General features: G+C 39.9%; 1 protein-coding gene and 1 long non-coding RNA gene across 2 annotated transcripts in view; one reads left to right on the plus strand and one right to left on the minus strand.

Annotated features, from left to right (window-relative positions):
• Positions 1-12,288, minus strand: part of LOC148103557 (uncharacterized) — a 134,992-nt gene that overhangs the window by 6,645 nt on the left and 116,059 nt on the right. The window lies entirely within an intron of this gene.
• LOC102799389 (butyrophilin-like protein 2) overlaps positions 6,514-12,288 on the plus strand; it is a 65,671-nt gene continuing 59,896 nt past the window's right edge. Inside the window, exon 1 of the mRNA XM_087839498.1 lies at positions 6,514-6,746. Within this exon, the coding sequence (XP_087695624.1) occupies positions 6,683-6,746 (64 nt within the window). The 5' untranslated portion in view covers positions 6,514-6,682. The remainder of the gene's footprint in view (positions 6,747-12,288) is intronic.

Here is a 12,288-nt window from a genome sequence, read left to right on the forward strand (position 1 = left end):
AGTCACTGTGGTTTTTTGTTATGATCTGATTTATTTAGCAAACCTGTAGTAGCACCGCTAATGTGCATTATAAAAAGGATAAACTCATGTTCACTGGGGAGCGACGTGTTGACATTATCACGTCTAGATTTACACTATTAGAGTCTCAAAGTCTTTGTCTGAAACTATCCTGTTGCCAGACTGACATGATCCCACCTTACCTTTAAACGCAGAAACCAAACCAAGAACCAAAACCATAGTCCAGAAGAGTGCAGCGGGAACCAATGGCATCATAGCCATACTTCCTTTGCATTAGATCCGTCGATGAAGCATAAAATTCCACCTGGGCACCGCAGAACAGCACTTCACACCGAGTTGAGCTGCACAGGTACAGCAGCACAGCACGTCACAGCACGCGAGCCTCGCAGAGCTCCACCCCTTAGGTCCTTGACTCCTCGAAATGAACGTTTCCGTCGCCATCTTGCTTCCAAAGATGACATGCAACGGGTCTCGGTGTGTCTCAATCTCTCTCCATAGTCCGTAGTGGAACGCAGATGTTTCACCTGCTCGTCTCGTTCCATTGTAAAGCATTCCGTATATTCCAAATATATATAAAAAATAATCTAAAAATACGAAGAAACGCTGAAGCTGCGTGGATTCGCAGCACTGACGGAGAAGTCACGACTGACGCAACCGCTACTGCGAGTGGGTGTTTTTCTGCCCTGGGAGGAGGAGCTAATGTGTTTGGCACAGCTGGTTTCTGAAGTGACGGGAAACCAATCAGACTGGAATTCATGTTCCAGAGTCTCCACCCATGGAAAACAAATGTAGAAATACAAACAGGAGCAAAGTAGAATAACAAAAAAGTAAAATCTACACACCAAAATCAATTTCTGTTGTTTTCTAGTTCGTCGTAAAGACACACACACACTATTTTTTTTTTTTTTAAACAAACAAACAGAAGAATTAAACACATAAACACGACCTGGGCGGGGACTCATGGCGTTAAAGTCAAAATTCAACGGCAGAATGACCACTACTAGAGATAACAGTGGACTTCAGGAGACATCCCTCAATACCTCTCCCCCTCACCATATTAGACAGCCCGGTGTCTACTGTGGAGATCTTCCCGGGTACCACCATCTCCCAGGACCTGAAGTGGGAGACCAACATCAACTCCATCCTCAAAAAGACCCAGCAGAGGATGTACTTCCTGAGACAACTGGGGAAGTACAATCTCCCACAGGAGCTGCTGATCCAGTTCTACACTGCGGTCATTGAGTCTGTCCTGTGCTCCTCCATCACAGTCTGGTATGGTGCAGCCAATAAACAGGACAGGAGCAGACTGCAGCGGACTGTACGGGCAGCAGAAAGGATCATCGGCGCCCCCCTGCCCTCCATCCAGGACCTGCACCTCTCAAGAACCAGGAAACGGGCAGGGGAATCATCACAGACCCCTCACACCCTGGACACAGACTCTTTGATCTGCTGCCCTCTGGCAGACGGTACAGAAGCCTGCAGACCAGGACCAGCCGACATAGGAACAGTTTCTTTCCCCTCGCCATCTCCCTCCTAAACAGTTGACCTGTCACCCTGCTCCCACTGCCATTTGATTTGATTTGATTTGATTTGATTTGATTTGATTTGATTTGATTTGATTTGATTTGATTTGATTTGATTTGATTTACTGCAGACTTACAGGAGCTGGACTCAGTTTGCATATTTTGTACTTTCAGTCACCTTAACATAAACGTGTGTGTGTCAGCAATATTCTGGTGACCAGTGCCCGTTGATTTCATTAATGTGCATAACTCCAGCATCCTCTGGTTGGCTGCTGCAGAAGTGAATGTTGTACTTTGACCTTTAACCTCTCTGCTCTGTGTTGTTTCCTCTTTCAGACCAGAAAAACATTACAGCTGAGTCTGGACAGGATGTCACCCTGCCATATCGAGCTCCAAACTAAAACATCATACCTGTGGAGTTGACCAGAGCTGACCTGGAAGATCTATATTTCCTTGTTTATGGAATGAGCAATTTCATCCAGACAACCAGCATCCATCTTTTAGGAATTGGGGGGGGGGGGGGGGGGGATCTGCAGGACAGACAGATGAAGGATGGAGGCATGTCTTTGATTCTGAGCTAGTGATGCTCGATACAGTTCCAGTGTGTCCAGAGGATGATACACAGCACCAGCTAAAGCCAGTGCAGCCAAGTCAAAGTATAGTGTGGCTCCAGCTGCTCAGTATGTCTCGTTCTCTCTGAAACACCTCCTATAAATTTAAAACTCTGCTCCTACCTTCACTTAAAGATTATGCAAAGCTCAGGTGAGTTATGCTTGCATCTTGAATTAAACATTTTTATGTCCCCCATCACTTTGTGCATTTGAGTTTTGTTTGAGTCTTGAGGTACCGTTGGCCTTTCATTTTTATTTATAAATGCTTTCTTAGGTATCGATGGTCCTCACTTTAAATGGGGTTGTAGCAGATACAACAACAGACCTGACCACATGTTTGCACTTTACACACACTTTATTCATGATTTACAGACATGGCTGCAACTTTCAAGCTCGCAGCCATGTCTGAAACGACACATGAACCAGTGTAAATCCAGCTTTGTCCACTGTCACAAGTTCTCTGAGTTTCGAGGGTGTTGGGAAGTTGTTTCCAACTAATAGGTTAAAACAAGAACATTTCAAAAACCCTTTCCTGTGTGTTGGCCACAGTGGGAAGGAAAAACTCCCTTTTAACAGGAAGAAACCTCCGGCAGAACCAGGCTCAGGGAGGGGCGGGGCCATCTGCTGCGACCGGTTGGGGTGAGAGAAAGAAGACAGGATAAAGACATGCTGTGGAAGAGAGACAGAGATTAATAACAGATATGATTCAATACAGAGAGGTCTGTTAACACATAGTGAGTGAGAAAGGTGACTGGAAAGGAAAAGCTCAATGCATCATGGGAATCCCCGGCAGCCTACATCTATTGCAGCATAACTAAGGGAGGATTCAGGGTCACCTGGTCCAGCCCTAACTATATGCTTTAGCAAAAAGGAAAGTTTTAAGCCTAATCTTAAAAGTAGAGATAGTGTCTGTCTCCTGAATCCAAACTGGAAGCTGGTTCCACAGAAGAGGGGCCTGAAAACTGAAGGCTCTGCCTCCCATTCTACTTTTAAATACTCAGGAACAACAAGTAGGCCTGCAGAGTAGGAGCGAAGTGCTCTAATAGGGTGACAAGGTTATATGTCCAGCATCATATTTAGTAAATCATGTCTACAGTGACTGTAGGAATGGAGGCCACTGTTGGAATGGAGCAGACAGCAAACATGCTACCTCTACTTGATCGTAAAACCAGCTACAGATATACTTTGTTAAGTTTTATGTTATGTCTACTCATAGGTAAGCACTAGTTCCCTTGCCTGTCCTGATAAAGCTCTGCTATCCCTGCTCTATTGTTATGTGTAAATGACCTCATTAATCTTTTGTAAAGTGTTTTGTAAACTTATGAGTGGCTATTATATTGTTGGAGCTTGGAGCGGATGCTTTTATTTTGAAGGTCACAGAGCGACAAGGTGCCGTAACCATATAGCAGAAGCGCGGGTTTTAATGCACAGAGAGAAGGTGTGCTCTATGGTTAATGGACGGGAATGGGGGAAAAGAACGGCTATAAAGGTGCAATCCTGAGTTGAAAGCAGTTCCTTAGCACCTGGTTGATGAGGGAACAAGGTTTGTAACAAGGTTTGTCCTGTGGATATGTACTTTGTTGTTTTACGGAGCATATAGCTGCTGACCGCTATAGGATAAAGGCTAAGTTTTCACCCACTAGAGGGTGCTAACGTACCTCGTCAGGTTTAGGCAGCGATGCAACGATTTCACTGTTATATGCAAATTTGTTTCACTGTTATATGTTATGTAAGTTAAAGATAATTACTTTGTGATTAATGAATAACTCAAAAGGTTAAAGGTAACACACTGTTTGATTTACTAATAGTCTTTTATTCTGTATGTTGTAGCTCTTACGGTGTGTTCACATACACGGCTGTTTAATAAAAGGATTGTGAACCCTCAGTTTGAGAGACCATCTTTTCAACCGGGGATGCTACATTATGGACACTAGATGATTAACAGTTCACCGGTCCTCCGTAGTTATTCTATTATTCACTTTGTTCCCATAGTTCAGGTTTAAGGAATTTTCTTTCTGTTTTAATAGAATAATAATAATGCATTCATCACATTTCAAATATATCACTTTAATGTCTGAAAATACTTTATAAGTACCGGTATGTAACAACTATGATAATCAATAACACTAATCAATAACCACTCTGTCAGTCTCCATATATCTAGTTCCTTGTACTTCTTGTTTTTCATGTGCTTGTATAAATTAGCGGTGCTGTCACAGTAGGCACTTCCTTTCACACAGCCGCCACAATGCAAATTGTTTTTTCATTTGCTGCTGCCTCTAAATAGCGGCACATGGTTTTCCCTCCCTCTCTCTCTGTAACCTGAGTGCACTGCCAGAGCAACGTAACAACGTAACAAAAACAGAGAAGAGAACGAGAGGAGGAGCACGTGTACGTGCCACGTGACGTGAGTAGTGTTTACTCAAACAGGAAGTGCCTGTCTTTTTTTTTTTTTTTTTGCACAGAAATGCACAACAATTATGGCAATCTCTACAAAGGAAGTGCCTGTCTAACCCTGTCTCATCGGGTGACTCAGTAGTATCCCCGTACACTATATCTCGTTTTGGTGGCTTTAATTTTATTTTAAATTGTAATTACAATGTTGAGAAACTTCCTGTAAAACTTTCATCCTTCCATAAGCAGGTCCTCTTAGCGTGGACCCTCATTTATAAACACAACTTCTCACCTCACAAATACCTTATCTGGAACAACAGAGATATTTTATATAAAAATAAATCACTTTTCCTGGAAACTTGGGTCCAAAATGGGATCCTATTGGTGGCTCAGCTGGTTAATAAAGAGGGACAACTACTTACTTACAACGACTTTATTGCACTATATAATTTTCCAATCAGTGTTCAGGAATTCTCAATGGTGCTTGGTGCCATACCCTCAGGGACTTTAATGTTATATAAAAACACTGACAGCTCAATATCTACCTCAGTCACTCTCCCTGATCCAGCTGAGTCACCAACAGGAAAAATCTGCTTTTCACAGGAACTTGGTAACAGCAATAAGAGAATACGTAGTTTATTCCAAGAAGATATTGTCTCTCTCCCATATATAATATCTTATTGGAACCGATATGTTCCAGATATCAAGTGGAAGACAGTCTGGATGATCCCCCATAAATATTTGATTGTAAATAAGGTGAAAGAAGTCTCATTTAAAATTCTACATAAATGTTATCCAGCCAGTCACTACATGGTAAAATTTAAAAGGGACATAAATACTAACTGTACTTTCTGTGGGGATCATCCAGAAACTGTGACACATCTTTTTTGGTACTGTTCTTTTACACAGAGATTCTGGAAGGAATTTAGCAGGTTTGTTATTGTCCATATTTTAAGGGAGTTTTCTTTACGATGGGAAAATGTTTTATTCTGTTTCTTTAAGTTCCCCAAGAAGTATGATAAATGTTTTTTTATGATAAATTTGTTAATACTTTTAGCTAAATTTTTTATCCATAAATGTAAGTTCACTAACAAAACACCATATTTCTGTCATTTTTTTAAGGATGTGGAAATGTACATTCAATCAATATCAGACTCCACCAACAAAAAGGCTCTCAAAACAATATATGTATGTGAATTTTTGCGTGTATTCTTATAATTGTTACCTTTTTCTTTTACCCCTGGCTTTTTGTGTTCATGTTCTGTTTTGTATACTTCATCTGTTCGTATGTTGTATACTCATTGTTTGTTAAATAAAGCTTAAAAAAATAAATAAATAAAAAATAAAAATCGGGTCTACCCAATCCGTACCGCGCATGTGCAGATGTTTTCTTCTTCTTCTGTTCGTTTAATGGCAGTTTACTCCCCAGTGTACGAGGATACTGCCACCTGCTGACCGAGCGAATGAATCCTATTGTAAACTGAATTGGCGTCATTACAAACGTGTGTTAAATTTGATTTAGTGATAGTCGAGTGTGTTTATGCTTGTCTGTGAGGAGAGGATTGACTGGAATAGTGATGATGATGTCCGCTATCACTGTCAATTGTCAGTAAACACTTAATCTGGCTGCTGAATCTTCACGTGACACATTGCTAAGTCAATATTATTAAGTCTGTAATTAGGCGCCATTCTTCTTATTCTACGGCGCTGTTGTTCAATCGGGGAAGGCTCTCTGTTGAGGAGAAAAGCATGAATTTGTTTGTATACGGATTATCCATTGTTTAAATGTCCCGGTAGTCGAAAAGGAGGCAGAGCTGCTGAGAAATGCTAGGAGCTAACTGGGCGCTAACCGTATCATTCAAATATATTGAATGTCGCAATGTTGGCAAAGAGAGGAAGTGACGTAAGATTTGCGCATGCGGGGTACCGATCGCGTTTCCGGTACGGATCGGGTAGCGACAGTCCCTCCTAAACAGTCGAAAGAGCTTGAGAGACGGACTTTAAGAAGTTGCTCTTTTATTTAAAAACTAAAAAAAGAAAACTAGTCCGATTAATTCAATAAACGTGGGACGTTATTAGACAACACCAGCTTCGGCATTCCAACCATTCGGATCAGCAGAATTCGAGAACCCGGAAATGTTATTTTTAACTGCGTCACAGTGTATAACGCTTTTAGGCATCTTTGTGTTTGTCTCTGCAGGTGAGATTTCTCTCGTTCTCTGTGTCAACTGAATTGACACAGAGCTTTGCATAAAGATGTCGATTTTTTTTCATAATTTAATAGTCATTAATTTGTAGGTGTTTTGGCTTCTGTCAACTTGACAGCGTCTAAACGTGTCTCTAATACTACTAACATGTTATGTGTTCAGTTTAGCACCGAACTAACTGATTTTAAATGATTTGTTGGTGCACTAAAATCCTTACAACAACTACTATATTTTTGAATGAGAGTGCGCGCGCATCATCGCAACAATCCCGTTCATAATTTTCCCGAGAGCCTGGCTGTCTGTGAACCAAAAGACGCGGAACAAAGCCAGAGAGGAAACGATGATCACTGAAAAGGTATAGTAAAATTGTCTTTATTTCCTTCAATTTACTTACTTCAGATATTTTTGCATGCGGAAGTGGGGTTAGCATGTGGGTGGAGGGGGAGCAGGAGCAGGGTCCTCTAAGATAATAATGCATAACATACAACCTATATGTACGATCAGTGGCACTGTGTTTTATTTATTCAAGCGTATTATTATTAATGCGACGTTTAGCTCCTGGCAGTGCTGATTGGTTGATAATACTTTATTCATCCCGAGGGAAAAGCAGAGGTGGGGCAACTCCAGGCCTCAAGTACCGGTGTCCTGTAGGTGTTAGATGTGTTCTTGATCCAACACAGCCGATTCAAATGGCTAAATTACCTCCTCAACATGTCTTGAGGTTCCCCGGAGGCCTGGTAATGAACTCGTTTTATTCAGGTGTGTTGAACCAGGGTGATATTGCAAAACTTCCGGATACCGGACCTTGAGGCCTAGAGTTCCTCATCCGTGATCTAGAACTATGCAGCCGGGTCGTCCGTAGTAGTGATGGCCCGCTTGAAGCTGACACTGCAGTGCGTGTGCCAAAAAACACAACACACTGCTTCAGAGAAGTAGGTGAAGGTGTCGACTTGAGGCTTTATTAGTTTGGCCAGAGTCACGTGATCTGTGACGTGATCATTTAGAACGTAACTGATTTAGTGATTTATGAGGAAGTGAATCATTCACGGGACATGTACAGTGTTTTAAAGGTAAGAGATGGCAAACTACTGATCACTCTGAGAAATATGAAGTCAGCGAGGAAGAGAGGAGAATATGTCATATGTGGTAGTATTTTGAGTAGATTTTGGTCAATCGGGTGTGTTTGCCAGCTTTGTGTTCTTGTTATTTGCTTGTGTTTTGTGTTTATTTTATCTTAAAATGTGGAAAAACCTAAAATGTTACAAATCTGCTTTTCAAGTTAGAAACACTTCCATTTGGATAAAATTGAATACAAAATGTGTATTTTTTAAGTAATCTTAAAATGTTATTTTAGAAAATGTGCAGCAATTTAATTTGTTTATTAGCTGGTAGTATGTTCTTAAGGCGCAGGGATAGCTCAGTAGGTGGATTGGTGACCCCAAGATCGGGAGGTTAGATTCCCCTGAACAGCTACCCTGAGGTACCCCCGAGCGCCCAATAGCTTCCCTCTGCTTCACTAAGTGAGAGTGAATTAAGTGAAGCAAGTTCACTTAGTGAATTATTATTATTATTATTATTATTATTATTATTATTATTAATAATAATAATAATAATAATAATAATAATAATAATAATAATAATAATAATAATAAAAAAAAACGGGTTGCCTTAAATCTATAATGTTTTTACTTTGCAAGCTCATAACGATCATTATTAACAAGTTCACAATAAATTCTACCCTCAGGTCTAAAATGTGTATAAGAAAATTAGCTTGATATAATATTATTAATAAACAAAGCTGTCCAGTGACTAATTGCACAAGTACATGGAAGCAGGGCCTCATAGCAGAAGCCTACTCCATAATGTGTTTTACATTATTATATGTATTTTCCATCTATTGTATTTGCCAACATCATGATCAAAATTATTTATTAAACAAATACCCCCCCCCCCCCCCCCCCCAAAAAAAAAAAAAAAAAAAAGTTCAAAGCCCTATTTAGCCCTACTTAAATTGATACATAGCAACCTAAAACGCTCCAAAAAATGTCACTACAGATCTAAAAATGCAAAAATAAGCTCCGGCTTGAAGTTTGTGTACAACAGTTTAGCTACAGATATAACTTCTACTTTTGATAAAGATAACTCCCTCTGCATATTTCTTAAGAAATGAAGCTTGACTGGGATATTTATTGTCAAACTGTGCGATTTTTCAAATGTGTGTGGAGTAAAATGTTGTGACCAAGAATCATTCAGGATTAACAACACAAAGTGTTTCTGCTATCAAAACAGTTTGTTTCACTGCAATCTATAAAAGGAATCTGGATTTAAATAGAACATAGTAGTGTTGGATTAAGTGTAGGAAACACTAGTATAAGGTGTCTATGGAACAAATCTCCTTCAACATTCATAATGACCAAAGTGGGGACTACAGACATTTCTCTCAGTCAGTTGATGGGTAAAAGCAGCTAAATACACCGAGACTGCTCCACATTTTAGTGAGTTAATTCTTGATGTCTGTGGGTTTTGTCAACTTGGAGTGAACAAAAGCAGAAAAACGGTAAAAGATTCAGACATTGAAAGTCTGGTTTATTTCATGAATACAATGAAACATTTTACAGTCCACAGAGCAAAGTAGCATACATGATAATGGATACTACAACATAACACGGACAGTGAGAAGCAAAATTCACCGTCTTACCAGCTGTTATATTCTTTAAACTTAAAATAAACCTTTGAAATTAGAGTTTAGTGTTTTAAATCATGTATTTAAGAAAAGAAATGAGTCAACACTTGTTTCTCCCAGCAGCATTACTGAAGTGGCACTTTAACAATGCTTCATATCACAGTGTTTGATGAAAAAAAAAAAAAAAAGTTCTCTCGTTAGCAGATGAGCTCCACTTCTTGGGGAGAAAAAAAAAAAAAAAGCTCCTGCCTTGACCTTCCTTCTGCGAGCACGCGCACACACACACTCACATAGTAGCAGACGCAGCGTCTCACACACACACACACAGACACAGAGAGAGATCATTATTACAAAGGATTGCAGCAGCTTTTGGATTTTCACTCTTTGATGGATTTAATATGGACAGCTACATAAAATTAATTCCGATTTTTTTGCCTTTGCTTCACATAGTGATTAAGATGTGTCTTTAAAACTACCGTACCTTTCTTGTTCAAAAAGTTTACTGACATAGTAAAGAAGTATGTAGGGAACTCAGTAAGTATGAGCCGCAGTAGCTTAGGGACACTTTCTCAAATAAAGAGGAATTCATCATCTGCAGTTCGTGGGGGAAAAAAAAAAACGCCACATTAAAAACAAATCAATAGATCCACAATTTATAGATACAGACTTTTTTCAGCTATAGAGGTAAAGGTATACTTCATGCACTTATCAACATACAGTTTAAAGGCTTGCATTAGAATGCATTGGTTAGTTGGGCATCATTTATGGTTATACCACTATGAATTTTGCTATATAAATATGCTCAAGAGTCCATCATATGTTTGACATCCAGCTAAAAATTCGAAAATATATATTTTTAAATCAGTAACTTTGCAAATTTAGAGGAAATGTTTTTTGGACAACAAATGAGTCACGTTTTTAAAACAGTTTGAATAATCTGCGCTGTCAGACAGACATTTATGAAGCGCCGGCTATAACACACATCCTTACTGTGTGAAAGGACCGCGGATGTCTTGGAGCAGAGAACCGCGTTGCACTGTTGCTTTTCTCTTATGCATAAGTAACGCCGGCTGGTCAGAAACGCTCTGTGTGGGTAGAAAATGGTCTGCACCGGCGCTGGTCCTGACGCGAAAAGGCGAGGGTCACACACCGGGGAAACGCTTCATATAGGACCGGGTGCTTCCAAAAACAATAGATGGAGTGCCAATAAGTCTGGGGGGGCGATACACCTGCAGGGCATCACCTTGCTGTGCAAGTTTGAAACAATGAGGGTGGGGCACGCAGTTGCTGAGCTCCGGTGTAACTGGCCAAGATAGGCCTAAGAGTCCGCTGTTGCTGGCTACTTCAGAAAATAGACGAGACCTTGCTCGACTGGTACATCTGTGGGGCTTTTACCTTGTCGAGGAATTACAAAAAGAGCCGATACCGGCCACTTTAGACACTATAGGTTGGGTCCCGGCTCGACTGGTACACCTGTCGGCTTTTACCTTTTCCTAATGAATCCCAACAATTAAATGATGCCCACGGTGGGCTTTTGCGTTCCTGAACAAATTCAAACAATTAGCCAGCTGTTGAAAAGACAGAGCGGATCTGGGCGACTGGTTTTAGAGGTATCACTGCAGCATTTATTTCTAAAGAGGTGGTGAATGTTATTTGTGACCACCTATTGCGTTAAAACTAGTAGCCTCTGAAACCGTACAGAAGAAATTCCTGTTTGAGCCGTTTTTAAATAAATAAAATGCATGCTGTGACATCAGAATCACAAAATGAGTGTGATTAAAACACAATTAGTTTGAAAGAGCGATACTGGCTGCTTTGGGGGAAAATGTGACATCGTGTGCAACGTGTTTTAGAAGTAGCCCAATAGTGTTTATTTTCTAAAGGGCTGAATGTTATTTGCGACCATCTGTTGTGTTGAAAAACTAGCTGGCTCTGTCTCCCTCTTAGTTCAACATTCCCAAATCCCGATTTTTAAATAAAATGATCGCATGAACCCGTGAAAGAAACCCCAGTAGATGCGTAAATAACCAGTTAGATTAAAGTAGTTTGATTAAATGAAACTCTTGTGAACAGGCTGACATTGCCCATTCAGAAGAAATTTCCCTTTGTGCCATTTTTAAAATAAAATGCTTGCATCACTGCAAGCTGAGACATTGTCAGAACCACAAAATTAGTGTGATTAAAACACTATTACCAACACTTTTGAATAGATGTGAATAAAAAGCATTCTAGCTTTGTTAAGGTGCACTGCGAACCAAAACGTCTTTCACCCCTCCATGCAAAAACAAAGAATTGCTTTTAAGAACACATATGTCTGCATAACTGAATGTTGAGACAAGCCAAAGTGATAAAAAATGGTTTAATTAAAAACCGTATGGTTTGATTAAATAAAAACACATGAACTCATAAAACCCCTCTGACGCCCTGTATTTCAACACATGAAATCGCATACCCCCGAGCACACCTGAACGCACATTATTACATTTAATGGAGTTAGAAGTTAGCTCGCTAGCTTCCATCTAAATATAATATACCATGTTCTGACTGAGAGATTTCTGAAAAAAATAAAACATAGAGCTCTGCTATCATTTCCAACATAAATGAAGACCGAAAGCTAAACAGCTGTGACGTTTGTAGGGTTACTGAAGTTAAGCTAGCTGGTATATACAGTGGGATGCAAAAGTTTGGGCAATCTTGTTAATAGTCATTATTTTCCTGTATAAATCGTTGGATATTACAATAAAAAATGTCAGTGAAATGTATCATATAGGAGACACACACAGTAATATTTGAGAAGTGAAATGAAGTTTATTGGTTTTACAGAAAGTGTGCAATAATGGTTTAAACAAAAT

The sequence above is a fragment of the Neolamprologus brichardi genome, chromosome 3, assembly GCF_056152115.1.
Source record: "Neolamprologus brichardi isolate AB-2024 chromosome 3, ASM5615211v1, whole genome shotgun sequence".
Taxonomy (NCBI): Eukaryota; Metazoa; Chordata; class Actinopteri; order Cichliformes; family Cichlidae; genus Neolamprologus; species Neolamprologus brichardi.